The sequence below is a fragment of the Artibeus jamaicensis genome, unplaced genomic scaffold, assembly GCF_021234435.1.
Source record: "Artibeus jamaicensis isolate MK-2021 breed Jamaican fruit bat unplaced genomic scaffold, CSHL_Jam_final contig_327, whole genome shotgun sequence".
NCBI classification, from domain to species: domain Eukaryota; kingdom Metazoa; phylum Chordata; class Mammalia; order Chiroptera; family Phyllostomidae; genus Artibeus; species Artibeus jamaicensis.
Window position 1 is genome coordinate 6158084 of NW_026521772.1, and position 24435 is coordinate 6182518.

General features: G+C 50.5%; 1 protein-coding gene across 2 annotated transcripts in view; it reads right to left on the minus strand.

Moving 5' to 3' along the window:
* NMNAT2 (nicotinamide nucleotide adenylyltransferase 2) overlaps positions 1–24435 on the minus strand; it is a 108343-nt gene that overhangs the window by 18080 nt on the left and 65828 nt on the right. For both annotated transcript variants that reach the window (XM_037145515.2, XM_053663721.1), the window contains 4 exons: positions 9036–9124; positions 8140–8207; positions 5444–5522; positions 1380–1506 (listed from right to left, as the gene is read on the minus strand). In XM_037145515.2, coding sequence (XP_037001410.1) covers positions 1380–1506; positions 5444–5522; positions 8140–8207; positions 9036–9124 — 363 coding nt within the window. The remainder of the gene's footprint in view (positions 1–1379; positions 1507–5443; positions 5523–8139; positions 8208–9035; positions 9125–24435) is intronic.

A 24435-nucleotide genomic window follows, 5' to 3' on the forward strand; every position in this document is an offset into this window, starting at 1 on the left:
AAGAACAGAAATATGACAGCAAAAACTCCTTCTCAGTCACAGTCCGCGGCACAAGCTTTCTGAGCCACAGACTGGAACCTACTCTCTGGTCGTGTTTATTGACTACGCGGTAGAACAATTGGAAAATCCAGAGGAGGAAAATGTGTGAAGAGGAAAATTAAAAGGCACCCATTATCCCACCCCTGGAAAAAACCACTGCTGACGTATTGGGATACTATTTATTTTCTTCTATTTTTCCAAATATGTATTACGCTGCTCTTGTCTGGTAACACGAGGTGGACCGTATTGTGCGTTTTGAGGGTATATTGGCTGTTTGCTTGCTCATTTCTTAATATCATGAGCATTTACCCATCACCAACTCCCCAATCCACAGGGGCTGGGCCTGTGGTAAAGAATTCGTATGGGATCATTTCTGCCGGACTAAGGTATTCCTTCCCATGCAGCTGGTCTGCAGGGCAACCAGACACCTAATGTTGGCAGACAGGTACCTGGTTTTCAATATGCTCACTGGCTTTAAGCTGGACATTTCTTTCTCAGCCCCCAGCACCCCTACCACGTGGAACTATACGTAACTATGAAATTCTGGCTCTTCCCTCTTTGTCATAGACTAATGACACAATAGCTTATGGTGTCTGGGCTTGAAAGGGAACACTGGCATCTGTCTCTTGCTATTGGCCTGGAAGAAAATATTGGAAAGAACATAAGGCGTTAGAACTAGAAAGTCCTGAATATGGATTCTGGTTCTTCTGCATTTGAGCTGTGTGTTCTCAGGCAAATCACTTCTCTGAATCGCATGTAAATGAGAACATAGTATCTCTCTCCCAAAATCACTGCATTAAATGAGAACTCGTGTAAGTACCTTATGGGCACACAGGGCTGGGTGTTCGGTGAGTGTGGGGGGGCCCCCAGCTGCCTGTCCCTGGAGACATGGGTACGAGTGTGGAATTCTGGATGCAAACCGCCTGGGATTGACCCCTGGTCTTGCTACTTCCTCCTTGTTTGACCCTGGACAATGTCCTCAGCTCCCATGGAAGAGGCAGAAAAAAAATGCTCCCTCTTGTACCTTTCATTTCCAGTTGAGGCGATTATATTTACATTTAACTACAAATGAAGATTGCACACCATCCCCCTTGTCTCCATCTGCTTCTTTGTTTCTCTCTGATTGTGACCATTTCTTTCTGGTTCTCTATATTTATATTAAGGGTGGTCAGTACAGAGACCAGAGCATCAGCATCACCTAATTAAAAATGCAAACTTTCCTCCCGCTCCCAGCCCTACTGAACCCGATTCTGGGGTGACACCAAGCAACCCGGATGCTAACCGGGCCTCCGGGCGATTCTGAGGATGGAGAACACCGCTGCACACCAGCGCACCCCTACCTGCCGTGGGCTTGGCGGGCACATTGTTGTTCTGGTAAATAGGCTGGGGGTTGTCATTTTGGGGCTGTCCGATCACGGGCGTCATGGAGGGTGTGTTGACATTGGAGAGGATGCAGCCAGTCACCCGCTGGGGAGAGAGAAGTGCAGAGTCAGGGTCATCAGCCAGGTGACTTAGGAACAGTGTTTCCTGGTCACCTGCAAAGGCTCAGGTGCTGCCTATCGTGGGGAGGCGCCCTGGGGCCCGGGGGGTGCTCTGGGCGTGGGCTCTAGCGCAGCTGTGCTGTGTGGCACTGCAGGCTGGCAGGAGACAGGGCAGCTCCATCGCAAAAGCACAGGATGTGGTGTTGCATGGACCTCGCTTCAAGTGTGAGCTCTGCATGACCTTGGGTAGTTAACTCCTGTTGAACCCTGCACAGAAAGGCAACATTTCCAGCTTGTGCTGGTATTGCACGAGTGAGGATATGCAGAGTATCTTTAGAGCGTCTGGCACATGGCAGGAAATGGGTATCCAGTAGCCGATGTTGTAATCTTCTGGGTAACACGAGTATCTACACTCCCCGCCCGCTTCACGAGGTTCACATGAGGTCGAGTCATGCACCAGGGCCGTGTAAGCTTGGGAAAGGTCACGTAAACACCAGACACTCCCACCACCTGCCTCCCCTCCAGGGCAGAGAAGCCAATGTCAGGGCCAAGTCAGAGAGCGGTGCCCGGCAGGGCGGGACGTGCTTGCCTTCGGGGAAGGTGGGGGACAGGGGCTGGGCATTGCTCCCCAGTGTGAATACACACTCCAGAGCCGGGTGGAAATTCTCTGTGTGTGAACTACTGTCCCTGTTATCTGGCCTCTGCTTCTGTCTAGTGCTGCAGAGGACGGCAGATAATGCAGTAGTCCTCACGGCTGACCCAGAAGCAGCCCGCCTTGTGCACGGTGAGGGGGTCAGCGGCCATGGGGCAGCAGAAACAAAGGATGAGTTTTCAGTGTGTTTAGCTTCACAAGAGCCATGGCTAATTCCAGGTCCCTTCCCTGATGGCCGGCATCCCAACGCCTGCCCCTGCCTTTTTGGGGTTACTGAGTCCTATTGCCAGAGGTCCCCCAAGCTCCAGGGCTGGGCTGCCGCTCCGAAGACACCTGTCCCACAGGCCACATTGCAGACAGCAGCACATGAGTCCTGAGCTGTGGAAGGACAGGTGTTTGTCTGTGGGTGACTGTCCTGTCTGAAAGGTTCCTGATGGGAGGAAGTCACGGCTGCGTCCAGCACACGTGGGAGCTGGCTGGCCGGGCACCACGGCATCTCCTCAGCCCAGCTGTGGCTGGTGCAGTGGGAGGGGCAGTCTGCCTCCTTTTTAATATTGTGTAACTTCCGGATCGGAAAACGCCACAGTCCCACTTAATGACCGGTCTGGTGGCCGAGGAGCTCCTTCCTCTTGCAGCGTGCATCCTTGGTTCTATGCCCGAGAAGAAGGAAAGGGCTGGCCGCCTGCCCCGATCTGCCCTCCTCAGCTCTGCGGGGTCTCACGGTCTAAGAGGCTTTGCAAACATGGCCTTGACTCACTCTGTAGGCCCGGAGGTGCCAAAAACACCGGCCTGGTGCCAGGACAGGGAGCGCAAGGGTTGACAGGAGGCAACCCACACCCTGCTCCACGGCAGGGGGGCCATCAAGACCTGCGGTCCCTGCCGGTCAGTCTCTGCCGTCACCGCAGCAGCTGGGGCTCCTGGCCTGGCCTCTCCCCAGACCCAAGCTTCTGCACCTGAGCAGGAGAGGGAGGGGCGGGGAGGCCCCAGTGCTTAGACAGCAAACCAGCGTGGGCTTCACGGCTGGCGTGCCAGGGCTTGGCACGTCTGCAGGGTCCCCGATCCCACCCTTCCGTGAGGAGGCCTGAGGCTCCTGGGTGACTCTCAGGAGCACAGGCCCCCAGCTGACCCCCAGCTGACATGTTGTGGGAGAAGTGCATTTGTGTGAGGCCCCTGAGACTTTTTTTTTTAATTAAATTTATTTATTTTTTTGAATTGATTATGCTGTTACAGTTGTTCTATTCCCCCCTCCATTCCCCTCCACCCTGCCCCCCCAACCCCACCATTACCCCCCTTTTAGTTTATGTCCATGTGTCTCAAGTCCTTTAGGTTCTATATTTCCCAAACTATTCTCGCCCCCCATCTATTTTCTATCTACTGTCTATGCTACCTGTTTTCTGTACCTTCTCCCCCCATCTCCTCCTCCCATTCCCCTGTTGCTAACCCCTCCTTGAGATCTTCATTTCTATGTTTCCACTCCTGCTCTAGCTGTCCTTTTAGTTTGCTTTCGTTTTAGGTGTGGTTGTTAATAACTGTGAGTTTGTTGTCCTTTCACTGTTCATGTTTCTTTAACTTCTTTTTCTTAGATAAGTCCCTTTAACATTTCATATAATAAGGGCTTGGTGATGATGAACTCCTTGAATTTGGTCTTATCTGAGAAGCACCTTATCTGTCCTTCCATTCTAAATGAAAGTTTTGCTGGGTAGAGCAATCTTGGTTGTAGGTCTTTAGATTTCATGACTTGGAATATTTCTTTCCAGCCCCTTCTTGCCTGTAAGGTCTCTTTTGAGAAATCTGCTGACAGCCTGATGGGGACTCCTTTGTAGGTGATTGTCCCCTTAGCTCTTGCTGCTTCCAGGATTCTTTCCTTCATTTTAATTTTGGCTAATGTAATTATGATATGCCTTGGTGTGTTTCTTCTTGAGTCCAACTTTTTTGGTACTCTCTGGGCTTCTTGGATTTCTTGGAAGTCTATTTCCTTTGCCAGATTGGGGAAATTTTCTTTTATTATTTGTTCAAATAGTTTTTCCACTGGTGGTTGTGTCTTTCCCCCTTCTGGTACCCCTATAATTCGGATATTGGAGCGTTTAAAGATGTCCTGGAGGTTCCTAAGACTCTCCTCATTTCTTTGAATTCTTGCTCCTTGACTCTTTTCTGTTTGGCCATTATTTGGTTTCTCCTGGTCCACTCCATTGATTTGAGTCCCAGTTTCCTTTTCATCTCTATGGGATTCCTGTGGAATTCCATTCATTTCCCTTAATTTAGCCTCCATATGTTTCTCTAATTTGTGGCTGTAATCCACCAGATCTGTGAGGAAGGTGATGACCAGTGTTTTAAACTGTGCGTCTGAGAGTTTTGCTATTTCTTCGTCATTTAGATTTATCTCTGGGGCTTTGAGTTCTGCCTGCGACATTTTTGGTCTGTTCTGGCCCTTTAAGTGGGACAAGCGGCGCCTTGGAGTCCCAGGTCGCTGGGTTGTGACGCTGTATGTGGGGGCGTGGTCAGAGCGGGAAATGGCGCGCCGCCGCCCCCGCCGCCGGGCCGGTCCAACCGCTCACTCCCTCACTCGCGCCCAACCAGGCAACCACAGTCAACTCGTTGCCACCGCCTCCCCACTGTGTCGCTCCCCCGGTGGGCTGCTCAGTGGCTCACTAGGTCCAATCCTGGGTTTGGAACCCGCGCGACTGGATTCGCGCGTCTGGATTCCGCGCCCGGTCCGACCGAGCCCTCCTTTGTAAGTCCTCACCCGACGCCGGTTTCGCCCCTTACCGGTCAGGCTGAAGAATTTGTTGTTAGCGGACTTCCGAAAAGTTCAGTTTTCCGTGTTCTGGTTGTGTTTTGTGATGCTAATATTTAGTTGTCCCTAAACTTGGTTGTGTGAGGAGGCAGGCACATCCAGCTAAACCTCCATCTTGGCGGAAGTCTAGGCCCCTGAGACTTTAAGGACACTTGTTGCCATGTGTTGCTTAGTCTATCCTGCCGGATCCCCCCTTAGACAGTAAGATGGGGTTGCTTTCATCACTGACCAGCAGAGTGGAGCAGTCAGGTGCCACCCTGCATCGGTCCTTTCAAGGGGACTCGAAAACAGGGAAGGGACATGGTTTTCTTCAAGCCCATGGGGCGAAAACGGAGCAGATGCATCAACAGCCTGCTAGCTCATCCTCCCGTGTCTAGTGCTCGATGCCCTGGAGGGTCTGGAGCCCGGGGGCTGCACGTCTGTGAAGACCCAGCCCACCAGTCACCCCCCAGCCCACTCCCTCGAGGCCTGGCTCACCTTCATGAGGTCCCGGTGGTGCTCCAGCACGCTGCACGTCGTCTGCCAGGTGTCCTGGTAGCACTCCCACGGGTCCACCCTGGCAATGGTGCAGACAGGTTTTGCTTGGTTTCCAGCCTCTCACTCATTTCTCATGGGCTCCCTCCAAAGACCACAGGGAGCTTAGCAGGCCGGGTGAGCTGTGCGAGCTGTGCACTTAGATCTCCAATAAGACAAAACACAGGCCTGACACAGCTCCCTGAGCCTCCTGGGAAAGGAGAGGTGGACATCGCGGGCGTGCAGAGGGGCTGACATGTCTGCCCAGGTTTTTTTTTTTAAAGATTGTGTTTAATTATCTTTAGAGGGGAAGGGAGGGAGAGAAGGAGACAAATAACCTCTTCTGGGAACTGGCCTGCAACCCAGGCATGTGCCCTGCCTGGGAATCAAACCGCGGTTCTTTGGTTCATAGGTCCGCACTCAATCCACTGAGCTACCCCAGGCAGGGCCGTCCGCCCAGGTTGAACTGCAGCCCCAGAACTGGCCACGGAAGGGCCCCAGGGAAGCAATGGGACCCTTCGGGGCTCCCTCTCCTGTCTGTAAAGTGGGGCTCAGAGCAGTTACTCTCGTGGGGAGATTAGAGGGGCCCGATGAGTGTTATATGTGAGGGGCTTGGTACTGGGTCTTGCTCTTATCCTTATCTGCAAAATGGGAGTTCTCCTCGAGACCTAATGGATCGTGGGAGCGAATCCCTCCTCAAGGGGCGGCTGCCATTCCTTGAGCTGGGAATCTGCCCGGAGCGCCTCCCTGCGCAGGCTGGCGGTCAGATTGGCAGGTGCACACACCCACAGGTCACCAATCCCTCCTGCACACCAGAGTGAGAGCGAGCAGGGCTCCAGCCCAGACTGATGCAGCGCTCGGCCTTAATTACAAACTTAATGAGCTGCTAAATTGGGACATTTGGCAACATTTTCTTAGCAGCCAAGCATTCCTCACCCACCTCCCACTGTGCACACACACCCAAGGTCCTCAGACAGGGGATCTCACCAACTGAAAACTCTTAGCCAGTCGGTCTGCCCTGAGCCTGGCTCCCCCCAGGTCGCTTCCCAGCTCCCACCGCCCCCATGGACAGACCCCTGACCTGGCTAAATAGGCTCCCCATGGCCAGGGGCCCCGCCATGCCCAGCCTCCACCTCTAAAGCTAGCTCTGAGCCTCCCTCGTGATCTCAGTTCAGAATTCTGCCTTTCCAAGTGCCCAGCACAGTACAGGGCAGGCAGGAAGTGCTCGATCAATATTTGTTGAGCGAATGAGGGAATCAGTTTAGAATCTTCTAATCACATCCAAGCAGTTAACAGCCTCCTGCCCAGTATTTCCCCCCTTGGACCCCGCTTTCCCCGGCGGATCAGGAGTTACAATGTTAAGAGGCTTCAATTCTGTTCCTGACTCAGCCACAGGTGTGCTGTTCACTCCCCAGCCTCTTGAATTCTCTGGGTCTCATGGGCAAAAAGGCAGGTCTCTCTCTACCTAATCTATGTCTCGGGGAGAGGAAAAGGTCTCCTGAGGGCATGTGCCTCCCACACGAGTCTCTGTGCACAACCAGCAAGGATCAGTATTTAATTATCATTGTCCCCTCCATCCGGGGCTTTCGTTTGCACCCACCCCACCTTTTCCACTACCACCTCCGAGGTCAGTTTCCTTTCCATTTCCTGCCTTCATGAGAACCTCTAGGTGCTGCTTATTTTCCCACGGGGTGAGAGGGGGGCGGGATTACAGTACAAGTGGTGTGCCATTATTTTTAACAAATGGCATCTACTCATGCAAATTATAACTGTAGGAATGTTGGGGGGTGTAATTAGCACAATTAGCGGGAGGTTGCTTTAATGACACTGCAGGCTCAGCGGATAACAGTGTCTGCCGAGGTAGCGGACCATCCCTGGGAAAGTCAGCGTCCGCCGGCCCCCACGCCGCTGTCCCCCAGTCAGTGCGGGGCCCCAGGGACTCGAGTCAGGGAACAGGAAACAGCCTGGGCCAGGCACCTTGCCCGGGAAGGGAGTGAGTGTTCACGGACCTGAGTGCACAGGGAAGCAGGGAAACCTTCTGGATTTCCTAGATGTGCCTCGCCCGAACCCCTAGGATGTTTTTGAAAGATCCAAGAATATTCCTGGATCCAATGGTGTCAGAGAAGATGAAATAAGAAAAACCCCTTCTTCAGTTTCATGGGCCCCACGCTTGGTTACAAAATCGAGTTAATCGGTTGGGCCACCCCTGAAGGGCGTTGCTCGCATGGGGCTGTTAAAAATGGGGGCAGCAGGCCCCAAATGGAGTCGCTTGGGCTAAGCTCACGTCACCAACCGGAGACTTAGCACCTAACTCAACAGCACTGGCAACCTTTCCCAGGGATGCCATCTCAGCCAGTCGGTCTGGTCAGCACAGCCGAGAGGCACTTCACCCCACAGCCTCCTCCTGTACAAAAGTTTTCCACCTTGTACAGCTCCTTGGAGGTCCTTTCTACCTGCTAAACGGGGGGCTGCCTGATGCATGGATCTTTGAACGAAGCCAGTTTGATCTTTAAGTCTCCTCAACTGAGTTTTCATTTTTAACAGGGTGACTATCTCCCGTGGCCTCCCACCCGTGCCAGGACCCACCTTCCTTCTCCAACTGTCCCCCCCCAGGTGGGTCCCAGGGCCGCCCGCCTCTGACATCATCAGACAAGCCCTACCTGATCCAATCGGAATTCTGGACGGCCAGCTGACACATGACGAGACGATGCCGGCTCGACACGAGGCCCTGGGAAGCAACACAGCGATCGTGGGGAGGTACATCTGCTCCCCACGGCCCCCCCAAGCCAACCCTTGACAAAAGTGCGGCCATTTTTCCGTGGTGTCGGGGAATGAGGGTGTGACTCCTTTCCACGCCCACCAGCCATACAGACAGGCATGGAGGGTCAGAGAGGACAGAAGAATGAAGGGTGGGTGGAGTAGACCACCCACATCAGGACCCCTAGGCGCGCCCCCCACACCAACGGAGCAGCCAGTGTGCCCAGCACAGAGCTGAGACTCAACTTGGCAGACGCTGCCTCATCTCCTGGTGCTTACTGAGGCGGCCACCCCAGGCGCCCACCAAGTTGCGTGGGGGAGGAGGGAGAATGACAGAATGACTTCCTGGGCAGACTTCTAGATTTTCTAAGACATGTGGCAGGGAGGGAGGGGCAGGGACATCGTTTTTAAATCAGATTAGAAGATGTGTACGCCTTTCTTTTTCTCCCTGAAACCCCAGGAAAGACTTGCCTAGCCCATAACCAGCCACTAACTTGGCATCCATGCCGAGCACGCCTGGCCCTCAGAGGCGGGGAGCCGGCTACTCTTTCAATGAGCCTGGACCGAGCCTGGCCCAGGAGCGGCTGCCTGGTCGCGGGCAGCTGCTCCTCTCAGCTGTTGCCCAGCACCCGTCGCTCAGGGCTGACTGTGGCCCACGGTGGGAAGCAGGACGCCTGCGACCAGGCACTTTGCTTTTCCAGGAATCAGAGCAGAAATGGCAGCGGGGCAGTTTGGCGCCCGCGGAGCCACTGGGGCAGGAAGGGAAGGTGAGGGCAGGAAGGGGCAGAGGGGCACCCACCTGTTTTCCGTAGGAGTCATGGACCGGAGAGATGATCCCACCGATCACGATAAACCTCCCGGTTTTGTGCAGATAATCTCTGGCTCTTTCTAATTAAGAGAAGAAAACCACACTTTACACAGAGGAAAGGTGTGAATTAAAGGTGATCATTGAAATCAATACATTCAGCTCCAAAAGGCTTATTTTTCGTCTTTCATGTCGTTTAAATAGGAAGTGCCAACTTTCAAAGTGCAAGAGGGGGACTCAAAAGGTTACGGAGCCAGATTTCAACCCCCAAAGCAAAAGGATTTCAAACTCAAGGGCATTAATCCAGTTTTAAAGGTTCTCGGTGGATGAGCCACTGTAGTAACAGGGATTTAACACAGGCTCCTCGCTAAAAGCCATTAGAGCAACTGACTGAAATTTACTGCTACGATCACTGGCGGAAATTCTAAAGTGCGGGAATAATTTTTTTTAAAAGAAGAAAAAGCCTTCTTATACTATGAAAGGTGAGCTGATTGCCTCATCTAGTTACTCAGAAGAGAGAAAAAGCCCGAAACAAATTTAAAGAGACTTCTGAATAATTAGGGAGAATTAACAATCAGATCCCAAAACCATCATTACAGTTCGTTGAGCAAAGTTCATTTAGCCAGAGGAGGGGGAAGAAAGGGCTTTATTCCTGAGGAAGGAACCTGTGACGTTGCTTTTTCAAACCGGCCAGCCACGCCCAGTTTCCTTTTCATGAGAAAATTCAGCAACCTGGAAAAAGGAGGAACATTTTGGTTCTGTTCCTTCTAAGGGAGTTCACTGCACATCTCCAGCAGGACCCGGCCGGTACTGCTGCACGGACGCCGCACGGACCTGCCTTACAGGTGAGGGGTTCTGTAGGTGGACCTGGGCTTGGGAGGTAAGGCTGGCTGGGCAGGGCACAGGCAACATCCCAGGGTGGCCTTGCTTGGTCTCTTAGAACTTAAAAAAGTTCTCATCCCACTTGTCTTTTTTTCTTCTTTTCACATGAAATCTCTTAGAGATTCTCAAATAATGGATACACTTGATTTTCTTAGCACAGTTTTAGATTTATCAAGTATTTCAGCGGATAGTATATGGAGTTCTGTATACTTAGTCCTTTACCTTTGTAACCCCCTACACACACACACACACACACACACACACACACGGACCCCTGCCCCTGTTACTATTATCATCTTGCATCACTGTGGTGCATTTGTTACACTGCCCAGGTTTGTGCTGACACATTGTTATTTATAGGCCACAGTTTATGTTAAGATTCCCTCTTTGGGTTGTAGAGTTTTATGGTTCTGAAAACCTCCCCCTTCAGTTCAATTAATTTGCTAGTGTGGCTCACAGAACTCGAGGGTCCCATTGATTCACCAGGCTACCGACTTAGTACAAAGGATTTCAAGGATAAGAATCAACAGCCAGATGGAGAGATACATAGTTCAAGGTCCCAAACAAAGGAGCTCTGTCCTTGTTGAATCTGGGGCTCAGGGCCTAGAAGAGGAGAGGACAGTTTTTCCTTCTCCACAGTAAAAACTCAGGAAACCAGGGACAGAAAGGAACTTCCTCGGTGTGATGAAGAACAAACACTCATCTACTGATGGACACCAACTGTGGGATAGTTACACAATGGAATACAACTCCGCTGTACAAAAGGAGAAAGTTGCACCTTTTGTGACAGTGTGGATGGACCCGGAGAACATTATGCTAAGTGAAATAAGCCGGTCTGAGAAAGACAAACACCATATGATCTCACTCATACGTGGAATCTAATGAACGCACTGAACTAACGAGGAGCACGGGGACAGACTCACAGATGGAGAGCAGGATGACAGCTAAGGAAGAGAGTAAGAGGTGGTGGTGGAGCAAAAAGGAACAAGACTCATGGACATGAGCAACAGTGTGGTGACTATTGGGGGGAGGGGGTAGAAGGGAACTAAATGATAACGGAGAGAAAATACAATAAAAAAACTCCACTCATAAAAACCTAAAGCAAATATACTTTGCAGTGAAAGACTAAATGCTTTCTTCCTAAGATCAGCAACGAGGCCAGCACATCCGCCCTCATCACAGCAATTCAACCCAGTCTGAGATTCAGCATTTGTAACAAGCTCCCAGTGAGAGCCATGCTGTAGGCCTAGGGGCCGTTTTGAATAACAAGGGAGTCAAGACAGCTGGGGCAGCCCCTGCAATGTCAGGGTACCCACAAAGGAAGCTCTCCTCCCTCCTCCATGGCACCAGCACCTCCACTTTGTATGACAAGGGCATTAGTGGACATTGGCAGGTGGTGAGCTACAGCTACAGCCCTAGAACTTAATTTCATGCCAGGATTCCCAAGATGTGGTCTAGTTTTGTCCGTTAGCTCTGCCCCAGGGACAGAGTCAACTCACTCTAACATCTAATGCTCGGGTCCGATGCCCCCTTCATGTGATCTCCCGTCCTGGCTCCCATTCTTCTGGAAAAGGAGCCCAAGGCGGTCAGCCAAGGCCTGCCCTCAGTGCCTAGAGGGTGCACTGTGTCTCTCTCCTCATTTCAGGCCGTTAGGAACCTGATAAATCTCCCTTCTTGACAGCCTAGGTTGGGCCCACCAGCCAAGATGGATGCCACACGGATTATCTGTCATTTGATCACAACACGTGAGAGAGACACGCCTCGCCTGCCTCCTGGCTGCTCTGTGAGCCCGGCTGACGTGGGTCATCACCCCTCTTCCTCCAGGGAGTTCATGGAGGAAACACAGGGTCGGGGCATCAATACTTCATTCAATTTCTCTTCACAGCTGCAATTAGAAATGATCCCTTCTGAGCTGTGTTCACAGCTGGGGTTGCCTGAATGTCCCTCGTCTGAGCAGTGCCGAAAGGTGGTCCCGATTTGTACACATTCCGAGTATTAGAAAGATCAAGCCCTGGATAATAAATGAGGAACCTGAAGGAGTTCAAGAAAAAGCCTCCCTAAGACCAGCCGCTTCAACACGGATTATGTCTGAGCTGAAGGCAATCGAGATCCTGCGGGTTTGCAAGAAAATCTTATCTGCCCCTTAGAGAAATTAAGTTAAATGAGTTATTACCAGAAATAACTTATGACCTGTCAATAGGGCAGGGGAAACTTCTAATCACTAAACCTTGACTCTTCTTATCCTCCTGTAAGTGACCTTCCCCTGTCTCAAGCCCCAAGGTGCCCAACCTCATCTTCAGCTCAGAATGTTATATCCTGGGCCTCATTTTACCTGTTTCTGAACTTCTCAGGTACGTGGAGTCTCGGACTCCCTCCTGTATATAAGGTTCCTGTAAGTAGGCATGTAATTAAAGTTGGCCATTTTCTCTTGTTAGTCTGTCTCACATAGATTGAATTACGGGACCAGCTGGTAGGTGGAACCTGGAAGGGTAGAAGCAAATTTCTTCCTCCTTCACTAAATCAAGTTGTGAGTCCTTCTAGGCAGGGTTATTCCTTACTCAGGGGTCAAAATTTTTTGTTTTGTTTTAGAGTAACCATCCCTGTGGCCTACCAAACTGAGACCTGGGCATTCCCTACCAATAATTCAGTGAGTGCTTCCAATGTTCAAGTCTTTGTGCAAGGTACTGTCGGAGACACAGTCTTTTGAACCCCTTGAAGTTATGAGAGCATATTATTTTCCTTTAGTAAAAGATAGTTTAAAAAATATCTATGTATATATATTTGATCCTTACCCCAAAACATACTTGCTGATTTTAGAGAGAGAGGAAGGGAGGAGGACAGAGAGGGAGACAAACATCGATATGAGAGAAAAACAGGCATCGGTTGCCTCTCCTATATGCCCCAACCATGGACCGAACTTGAGACCGAGGCGTGTGTCACAACCAGGAATTGAACCTGCAGACTTTTGATTTATAGGATGATGCTCCAACCAATTGAGCCATACTAGCCAGTGGCCAACTGGCAAAAGGGGAGAGGGGTGCTGGGTTTAAATGCCCATGGGGATCAGGCCGAGGTCCCTGAACAGACACATGCACAGAGCAGCCTGCAAACCTTGGGAAGCTCCTTCCCTCGACACATCGAGTTCAGTTTTCTCCACCATCTGCCTATTCCCGCCAGCTGTTCCCCCCTGCCCAAGCCTCAGGCCGTGTGACTTCACCACAGAAAGTAACAAATGCTTCCCAGAACCCCTCACCCTCCTGGGTTTCCTCCAGCTCTTGGACTTTCATCCATTTGTCTGGCTTTTACAGCCACAACGACGTACAACCCTGAACCAGCATGGTTCACACAGTAGCACAGTCACTCCCTCATTACTGAGACCTGAGTTGCTCCACTGCCTCTACCTTGGAAGAAGCTGATTTGTGTCCCTTCCTTCCACACACTGTCACTTCCGACAGACCGCCAGGCGAACCTCTCACAGGCCCCAGCCACCGCGCGCCACCCCAGGGGTCTGGCTTCCACTCAGACCCTTTCCTCCAGGAAACCTCCCCAGTACCCAGCTCCCAGCTCCCACCCTTGCAAACCAGGCTCCAAGTTTCTTGGGATTCACCCCGCCCATCACTGAAACAGAATTCTTTTTCCTATTTATTTCTTCTGAAATAGAAAGCTAAATATATATGTAAAAATATGACATGAACTAGTTTCCCTTCTGTGAGACTCAGAAACACACGAGGGAATTATTTTAGAAAACCCACAGACTGCAATACTAAATATAACTGGGAAGGTGGGTAGACTGGGGCGGAGAATGGAGTGGAAGGTGAGGAAAAAGCACTAAAGATAGAAGGAGGAAGCTCGATGTAGGAAACCCACTTGGCTTCACATTAGGTGGCGAGTCCCTGTCACTGGCATGGAATCGGGCTCTGTTTTTAACTACAACTCTGTCATTCCACACTTTATTGATCTTTTTGAATTCGCGTTCGCCATGTTGGCTTCTTATTTTGGGATAATGCCGAGTCTGGAGTAGAATCTGCCCAGCGAGTAAAAGAAGCGGAGAACACTAGGCAGAGAAGGGTCCTTTCTGTTAGGATGTGGCCCCGCCGAGGTCCTCATGCAGCGCGGGACTTCACGGGCAAAGGTGCTTTCCCTCCAGAGAACATTATTGGAAAAAACACTGTTTTCTTGAAAGCTTTCTTATCTGTGTTCATCTTCTCTCTCTACTTCCCCAAGAGTTGGTAGAATATCTTCCTGAGACTGGGGCAAGTGACTGTCCAGCTTTGCCCGGAACTGTCGTAGATTTTGCACTGAAAGTTCCATGACCCAGAAAACTGAGTCTCCAGCAAACTGAGATGGTTGGCTGAATAACAGCCCTCCAAAGACGTCTGCATCCTATTCCCCGGAACCTGTGCTCATGTCACCTTAACACAAAAGGGCCTTTGCAGGCGTGACTTAAATGAAGGATCTTGAGGTGGCAGTGGAGGACTATCCTGGATTACCTTGGTGGGTCCAGTGTAACCACAGCAGGAATGCAGGAGGCTGAGACTCAGAGGGAGGGGTGACAAAGGGAGCAGAGAGATGCACATGGCCGCTGGGAGCCCCCAGGAAGAACACCCCTCCATTTCAGTAGGACTTCCGGAACTGTGAGCTCATACACTTGTGTTGCTTTAAGTCAGTGTGGTGTTGATTATTAGCAGCCATAGGAAACGAAGACAGTTGTTCACTCCCACTCTCCCTTGACCAGGGAGCCCAGCAGACCAGTGCACCACTGCCTTGAACCAGAAGGGCAGAAAGAAAATCGGCTCCCGGAAGATAAATGTACCCTGCGTTGGGGGCTCTTTCAGGGTTAAAGAAAGGACATCATTTTAAAAATAATTCCACTGTTATTTTGGAATTTTCTCTGTAAAGAAAGTGATAAATGAAGACATGTACAGGAATCTAGCAACACTAAAAAAAATAAAGCCTTTGAAATTTCTCAGATTAAGCCACTGAGCTCACCTAAGAGGCAACAGAGCATAAATTCAGAGGCTCTAGGTTCAAATCCTGCCCCGGACCTTACTCGGTGGGTGATGACCTCGGGTTAGTTTCTCAGGTGCTCTGGCTGCTGGCTCCCGCTACGCTGAAGATAATACTGTCTGCCTCACAGAGTTGTCACATGATAAATGCAAAGAGCTTAGCATTGCACCAGCACCCAGGGACCACGGGCCATGCTTTTCTTTCTTTGGGGAAGGCTAATAACTTCCTTGAGATAATAGAAAATGTATATATTGGTCTTTACCCCTGGTTCCCAGCACAGAGCTCCCCCAAACCCTTGTAATTTCCTAAGTAATAAGAACACAGGAGCATCTGCTGTATTTGTCTTATTCTAATGAGGTGTCTCTGGGTGGGCTCCTGGACCACTCCTGGGTGGGGCTGGTCAGCAGATACTTAAGCCATGATTAGGAACTTGGAATTTTTAGCTCCACATTCCCCACCCCACCCCCAGAAAGGGGAGGGAGGGCCAGCAATGGAGTTTATAATCGATCATGTCTACTTGAGGAAGCCTCCATAAATATTGCAGATCGCTGGACCCTGCAATATGCAGCCAGTGGCTCAGAAGCACAGGTGGTGACTTGGGTGTGACTGTGTGTGTGTTTGGGGGAGGGGTGGGGGCATCTTGTGGGACTGAGCCCTGAACCTGGGGGATCTGATGCTATCCCCACATAGACAGTGTCAGAATTAAGCTAAATTGTAGGACCCTGGCTGGTGTCGCAGAGAATTGCTTGTTGTGGGGAAAACCTCCACACTTGTGCTGACCTGAAGTGTTAGAAGGGTGTGTTTTGTTGGCACACAGAAAAGAGACTCATAAAATGAAAGAGCTGGCTTTTTCCGGCAGAAAGGTGGAAACCTGAGGTTTTTCCTTTTTGCAAAAGTGAAGGGAAGAGAAGGAAACTCCAAACACAGCTTGGAGCTCAGTACACAGTACACAGCTTTCCAGTGGGGCAGCATTAAGCCTACGAGGTCTCCCTCTTGCCCTGCCACACTCGCCGGTGCCCCCAGCGAGATGCTTCCCTGCTGCTCGCTGCCTCTGTGGTCCTGCCCTCCCTTTGAGAAAGAACTCGTGGTCCACTCAGCTCTCGAGGCCACCGCTGGAGACCCAGTGTCTGATGACCACACCTCCATCCCCTCTGGGCCTTAGGGGGAACCAAACAAGGGGTAGAATGACGTCAGAGAAGCTAAGATTGGGGTGGGGCTGGGGTGCTTTTGCGCCGATTTCGGATTTTGACTCACGCCTGAGCCGAATGCCTGGGGCGTGTCTGGATGATGGATGGGACCGAGCCCCAAGCCCCAACACCCCACGCAGCGAGTGTCAGGCTGGCCGCTGCTCTCCAGGTTATTGATTGAGCTCTGCCAGCAGTGGAACAGAGGAGGTTTCTGCTGGGATGGATGAGACTTCTGCAAAAGGCTCCATTTATCTTAGGAAACTCTCAGAGCTCCAAGTGGGTTCTGCTGCTTCTCCCAAGACTGACCTGGAGGCATGACTTCAGGGGCTGCGGGCAGGCTTGAAAATGGCCTTTTGGCTTATGATGCAAAATAAATTACCATCCTTGTATGTCCCCAAACGCAAATGTGTAAAAAATGATGCTAACGAGTGTCCGTGAGGGCGAAGGGCAGCGAGAGCTCTAACACACTGCTGGTGGGAGTGTAAACTGATCAAACCTTTCAGGAAAGCAACATGGCAGCCAGCATCTATCGGAAGGGTAAGTGGGCACGACCTTTGACCTTTCAGTTCCCTCCCAGGAATCTGTCCTGCAGAAGAAACTTGCACAGGTACAGAGAGGCGTCCACAAGCCTGTTTCACTTCAGCATCATTTGTAATAGGAGAAGTCAGAGATAATAGGGAAGCAGTTAGACTGATTCTGGCCCATTAAAAAGAATGAAGGAAGTAGGTCTCTCTGCGGTCTGACATGGGAAGATCTCCAAAGCACATTGGTAGGTGAAAAAAACAAATCAAGTTACAGAAATGACTAGAGTCGGGAGGCATGTGAATAAAACTCTGTGAGTGTAAAACGATTTCAGAAGGTCATGATGAGAGCAGTGAGGACAGTAAGGCAGGGAGAGAGGATAGAGATGGGGTGGTGTGGACTGGTTTCTCTGCGAAGTGACATGGGGCAGAGAACCGAATGACAAGGCATCAACCACACGAAGATCAGGGGGTAGCGTGTGGCAGATTAGGGGGAGCGACTGGTCCAAAGTCCCAAAGGTAGGAGAGCCAGGCTGGTGCTGAAGTCAGGGAGGTTTGAGGGTGACTGATGGGGAAGAAGTTTGGGTTTTATCCTAAGCCCTTGGAGAGTTGTAAGCGGAATGGTCCGAGTTACATCTTTGAAAGCTCACTTGGTGTTGGGTGGAGAATGAATTGTGGTGGTGGGTGGAGAATGAGTGGGTGGGGTCAGTGAGACCAATTACCTGACGCCCACAGGAATCCGGAGGAGAAATAGCAGCCGGGAACCTACTAATCGCCAGGCCTCCGGTCATTTACCTCTGAAGGAAAAATGTTATTCTGCATCTTATGAGGTGTTTGATAACTATTATTTTAAAAAGTGAAAAGGCCTACATTAAGTGCAAAGTAATATTACAGTAGGATTAAATGTGATACAGCTGATTCACTATGCAGATTACTTTGTTATGACCGTATCTGATCTGTTCAAATCCTTCCCCCAGAATATGGCCGTTGATTCAGCAACTGGATGGGATGTTGTTAGTTTATGAAATGGGTATCAGCACTTCCAAACCCAAGAGCTGGAAGGCGATTCCGGGAATTACGAAAACCTGGACAAAAATTGCTAAGGAGTAAGGTCCCACATATTCTCGTACTCTTGAGTGGACCATGTGCTTCAGCACACTTTTCTCTCTGCTTTTGTTCCTTTTCTTTCTTTTCTTTTCTTTTCTTTTCTTTTCTTTTCTTTTCTTTTCTTTTTTTCCTTCCTTCCCCCCCCCCTTCCCCTTCCTCCTCCTCCTCCTCCTCCCCTCCTTCCCTTCCTTCCTTCCTTCCTTCCTTCCTTCCTTCCTTCCTTCCTTCCTTCCTTCCTTCCTTCCTTCCTTCCTTCCTCCCTCCCTTCCTTCCTTTTAGCTAAAGTGACAGTGCCCCCTAGAAGACCAGACTATTTCTCTTTCATCCTCATTCTGAGCACAGCAAATATTTTCTTTTGGAAGAATCTTCTGGGCATATGCCTGAAAATACAGGGTGGACACCTGAAGCGTCACAGAAATTCACCCCGGGCGGCCCACAACTCTGTTTTCGGGACGTCTAAGCTGACTCTGTGACCTTCTCCAGAGAGGGCAGCTCTAATTAGAGAGGAGAGAGACGGCCAGGGTTGGGTGAATTCATAGTCAACCTGGGCAGGGCTCGGATGGACTCTCCCAAACATTCTTAACATGCCGTATTTCTAATTAGTCAAAGACCTTGGTCAGGTGATTGGCATCTCATTATCTCCAGGTCAGCTTCCTGTACTGCTCTGGTCTTGAGGCTGCCTTCAAAAACTCCTACGAACAGCCAGTGCAGAATCTGACCTGGTTCCGATGCCTTAGAACTAGCACCCACAACGAGAAAGCAAAGCCTATTTTCTAGAATGATTCCAATATCAAATCACGTGATTTCTCCTCCCTCCCTTAGCCCGAGCCCAAATCCAATGCTTCTGGCCTGCTCTAGTCTATCTTTTCCCAGGGGTTTTCCAAGACCAGGAAGACTCCTATTCCTAAGTAGTAAGTTCTAAATCAGTCGCCGACAACTGGGGTTGACTTTGCACCCCAGGGGACATTTGACAATGTCTAGAGACAATTTTTTGGTTGTCATAGTTGGAAGGGGGGGTGCCACTGGAGCCTCATAGACAGAAGCCAGGGGTGCTGCTAACTATCCTACAGAGCACAGGACATCTCCCGCAGGGAAAAAATCATCGGGTCTAATATGCCAAGGGTGCCAAGCTGGAGAAACTGTGTTCTGGATGAGTAAAACAAGGTCCCTGCTTGAGAGAAAAAGTGGAAATGAGTAGCCCTGACTCAGGCAGAAGAATGACGGCCCCAAGAGAGAAAAAACCAAGGACTTTGGGATTTCAGAGTGTTTGCCTTTCAGCACAAGGGACTGCTATTGGAAAAAGCGACCAGGTCACAAACAACGATGACAAAATGCCCTGCATGACAAAGGAGTTACACCCAGCTGTCTGGACAGGTTGTAAGAGATCAGTCCCAAGGTTTCAGCTCACCCTAAGGGACTGCAAATGGAGACTTGCCCTTGACTGAGTGAAGGGCAGTGATCTGGGACTGGCTTCTGCTTACTGCCTTCTCCCTTATCCGTCCCTCCCCTTCTGTTTGATTTTGCAAACCCAATCCCACCCAGGGAGTCTTGCAGCCTCTGGAATCTCCCCCAACCTGACAGAAGGAACCGTTTTTGTGCACAGTAGTTAAAGGGCCCAGGACTTCGGAGAAAGCAGACTGAGCGATTTAGGAAATTCTTGGCCAAAGATCAAGGGAGACCCTTTCTCCTTACAGGCCCTCATTAATTAATTAATTATGTTGGTTCTTCATGAAAAGTGGTGAGGGAATTATTCAGGCTAGCAGGAGTGAAAGGATTTATTAGCATCCTAGTTTCTAGACTCCAAATAATGTTATGCAATAATCAGGTAAAACAAATGGTGCTGGTGTCTCGGGACTGTGCTGGTAGCAAACTTTCTTCCCAAGTTCAAGTGGCAGGGAGCTCTATGCAGCATCTTGGCAGGAGTGGACACAAAGGCCGGGCCCTGGTCAACCTCCCTGGAAGGACCTGCCTTGCCCCTCCCAGGTTGGGGGACAGACAGGAGGGTCTGCTTTAGAAGCTGACGATTAACAGCAGTGAAATGTACTGTAATTACTACCTTGCTTTTCTCGTGCAGACCCGGGAGGTGAGCTGTTGCTCCTGGGAAGAGAGTAAGATGGTTGTGCAATACAGCTCATGATACAGCTCACACTTCTGGTCCCTGCACACCCTGGTTTTCTGCCCAATTTAACCACACATTTAGAAATTTATAAGCAAACTATGACGTAGAAAAGGGCAGAGAATCATCTTCTGGGCAGATTTTTCATAGGCTTTTTGTTTTTGTTTTTGAAACTTTTAAATAATTTCAGACTTGCAGAAATAGTGCAAAGCACTAACAAATGGGGAATCTCGGGGATTCTGTTAATATTTTACATTTGCTTTATCATTGTGCTTTCTGTGTATTCACATGATTATTACATTTTAAACTATTTAATAATGAGCCACCTCTTTACTCCGAAATGCTTCAGGGTGTATTTCCTAAGAAAAAAGAAATATTACTGGCATTTAATTAGGCTTGTCCTATTCTAGTCGAAGGAAAGCAGAACACTTGACAAATGGCTCAAAAGTCTGGGTCTGCAAAATAGCCTTTTCCAAGGCTCTCTGGTATGTCCAGGTTCAAATCCTGGCTTTCCTCCTTTCCAGCAGTGTGGCTTTGGATACCTTCTGAAGTCTTGGCTTCTTCATCTGTAAAATGGGGGTGTTGCTAGCAGAAAGTTGCTGTGAGGATCAAATGCGCTAAGTCACTAAATGAGGCAACGCATGGGCAGGTGTAACTCACATACGACGCAATACTCACTAGCAATCGTGATTCAGTGTTAGCTACCACTGCCTCCTTTTCCCTTCTCCTTCTCTTGTAATTATTCAGAATTATTACTTGCCAATATATTTCTGAACCCTGTCCTTTTCTACCAAGCTCATCCCACAGGTGTTTTGGGGGGAGCTGGCGCAAATGCACCATTTCCCTAATTCCTCTCTCTGTTCCCGGCTGGGCTCTCTGCTTCCCCCTGCCCCCCGACCCCGTCCACATCGGTCTTCTGTTCAATAGAAAAGATCAAAAGCTCATTGCGTAGAAGGAGATTAAATTACTTGTGCTTTCAAGTAGGAAAGCCATAACAAATCAGGCATGCCAGGGGTCACCAACTACAGGCAGTGATTTGAGTAATTGCCACTGGAGAGAGGCAGATACCTTGCTTCTGGGCCAACTAGCTGTACTTTCTCTCCCTAGGCATGGATAGTTGGGTATTTAAACAGCAGGAAAGAAAAAAAATTAATGTTAAAAATATCCTTAGTGTGTTCCTGACACTTTCACAAGATGTTTAGATAGTTCCCCTGTCAAGCATTTCTTTCTTGGGAATTATACCTTTTAAATTCCAACAGCAATAGCGCACAGTTGTTAGTCACTAACTACCACCAATGGGCAGCTTCAACCGGAAGAAATACCTGGAAGCAGAAAGCTATGGTTTGGCTCCATCTACAGCTCGGGAGGGACCTGCGGGGTGTGTAGCTGTGGGGAACAGGGTGGCTTTCCCTGAGGCACAGCCCTGGGCTCCTGTCCAACAGGCAGGCTCTGCCAACAACAGTCGCAGCGGAAAGTCAGGGGCAGCCTTCAGTGTGTCCCATGTGGAACCTTCTGCCTGTCTCCAGAAGCACCCATGCACCCTCCTACCTGCCTTCAAACCTCCCACAACTACTTGCTGGCAGGATGAGGCCCAAGCTCCCAAGGAGAGCATGACCTTGGAATGTGCACTTCCTGCACCATCCCTCAAGCAGGCCCCTTTTCCCTAGTGGCTCGGATTTGTGAACTCGCCCAAGGTGCCTTCACCCACGTGTTCCTTCTGCCTCAAGAGCCTTACCCAGCCGGTAACACCTGCCAACCCTTCGCAGTCCAACTCCCCACGCCGCTTTCCCTGGCCGTCAGAGGGGGATCGATGCTTTCCACCCACAGATCCGTGGGTATCGCCAGAACAGGTCTGACCCCATTTCCCCTGCAGCGAGTGATTCTCCCCTAGGACTGTGGTTTAATCTCTGCATCTCCAGTACCTGGACCCTCCTCACCAACTACACGTTCGGTGGGAATGTACTCAGTGCACCCCAGGATGGGTGCAGCTTCCCCCCAAACGTGTGCATGTATGTGCCAGAGTGTGGGCACCTTAAAAACTGGAATTCCCAGCCTGAAGGTGAATTGCTCACACACGGATGAAGTAACTTGTTCTACTTCATCTGTGAAATAGAACCTGAAAAAATTGGATATATTAGTTTTGTGAATTTGAATTCCTAACATCACCTCATACCAATTTTAAAAGATAAAATAATAAGGTCAAAGATTTACATGAACACTCCATCTTAAGATTCGACCAATTATTATTTTTCTCTTGGTATCTAAAACGTTGGTTTACTTCAACACAAATGATCATTAAAAAGAGCCTGTTACATGGACCATCCGTCACACTGTGCAGGCCATCTGTACCTGATTCTGAAATCACTCAGGAGACATTCGGATAGAAATAAAATACTTTTGTACGCGCTCGTAAAAGGGTCCATTTATACCTCAGCAGTTTTAACAAGATAAAAAATTAGCACCAAGTTCCACACCAACAGGGCATTTCCACACTGGTGAACAGACACGCATCACGTGTTTGCTAACACGTACAGAAATGAGTCCCGCATTCCTTAGTGGGCACAACCTACAGAGCACGCGTGTTGTGCGTGGGGGTTTCAATCAATCCAAATTACAGACATCATGTCCAAGGTGCTCGTAAAATATCAGCGTGACCCATGAACTGAGCACACCACCGGATTCGGAGTAACCGAAGTGTTCCGTTTGGATTCGGAGAGGTTTGTCCTCCTTCAAGGCATTGAAATGAAACACCGGCCCTGGGGGAGGGGTCAGCCTGTGTGTCTCTCCTCCTGCTCAGATTTGGCCAGAAGTCCACAGGTTAGGACTCCCTGGGCAGCTTCCCGGCAGTGCCGTCATGCACCCAGAGTCCCCTCTGACCCCACAGGCTCCGGTTCCCAGGGACCTTCCCTCCTGGAATCTGGAATTCATTTTGACACGGGTCACGGAGGGCCATGTGAACAATGAGGAGGGAGTGGGCGGCGGGGCTGGGTGTCTGTGTCACCCGCGGTCTGCCTCCCCAACATCAGTGGCCGCTCTGTGGGATGCGAGTGGCCGGGAGTGGGGCCCGCCCCTCGGCCCCTCGGCCCCCTGCAGGCCCTCCAGTCTGAAAAGGGAGCGGATTCATCCCACACACGTTCTTTCTGACCCATCTTCCCTTTCATGTCCGTGAAGGTCACGTGCTGCGCCAGCCAACAGGTCCCCTCCTGGGCTGCCTGTCGCTCGAGACCAGGGGCGTCCTGGGCCTCCACGCTGCCCGCGCGTGGGTTCCTTGTGGACCCTGCGGGAACCGACACTCCCTGTGTGTTCTGGAGAGCAGCCCTGTGTCTCCCGCAGCTTGCTGCCTACCCACCCCGCAACCCGTCCTTAGCAGAGCATCTTAAATATGACTGATACTCACTAGCACTGAGTGAGTGAATGCCGAAGAAGCAGGCCTCTTCATGGGGATAGCGCAGGGGCGGAAAGTGTTGGCAACAGCCCCTTGTCTGATTCTCCGCCTTCCCACTTGGGGAAACTGAGGTCTTTCCCAGCAGGACCGACTCCTCCTGCTGGCCCTGGGTGGAACTCTCAGCGTCCCTGGCATGTCCCGACCTCTGTGCCCCCCTCGTGCCCTCAGCCAGTTAGTACTTAGCACCTGCACCTTGCTAATCACTAGACATGTGTGCATTAGTCTAACACACACATTTTAACAAAAGCTCCCATGACTTTCCCTATAAGTCGGACGGTAAAATGGGAAGCCCAGCACCCTGTGTCCAGGCGGGAGCCTCTGGGGCCGGCTCCTCGCTGGAGGGGCGGAGGAAGACGCAGAGTGGGGCGCGCCCACAGCGCAGCAGGGATGCGGCTGAGTTGTGCGTTCCAAAGCCAGGTCAGCTCTGGAAGATTTATTCCTGGTCTGGTTTGGAATTCCCAAACCAGAGCAAGGTCATTTCATCCTCCCTGAGAAAGGAAATCCCCGGAAGAGGGTGGTGGGAAGGAATTTCTGAGGACCGAACAGGGAAGGGAGGGGTCAGGAGCGGGGCAGCAGAACAGCGCACCACCCGCCTTTCCCTGGGAAGAGTCCTGAGTCCTTCCTGCCTCGGTGAGCCTGCGGCCCCGGGCTCCGTCTGCTGAGGCTGCACACAGACATCAAACAAGGCACCGTAGTAGCAGAGACTGCTACTCTCTGCGTGCGAGACAGGCAAGAGGGAAGGGCTGAGTAGGGCAAGGCCACCAAGGACTTTCGAAATCACCTTTCTGTGATTTTGGGACTACAGGGTCTGGCACAGATAATGCCACTTTTTTATTACAAAATCTTTTATTACAAAATCATAAGCATGTAATTCTATAACATAACAATATCACACTCAAGCACACCACACGACATCATAGGTGAAATGTTCAAATAAAAACTATAAATTATGACTCCCATATTATTACCCTACCAACCACACCCGAGCAGGCCTTACTTCCGCCAGACCCTGTATTTCTTCACTCATGATATCAGCTCTGTTGGGGAGGTATCATGAAGCACAGTTCGCAGATTAGAAGCTAAGGACTTGCTCCTAAGTGGCAGAGTCAGGAACCACTCCAGATCTGGA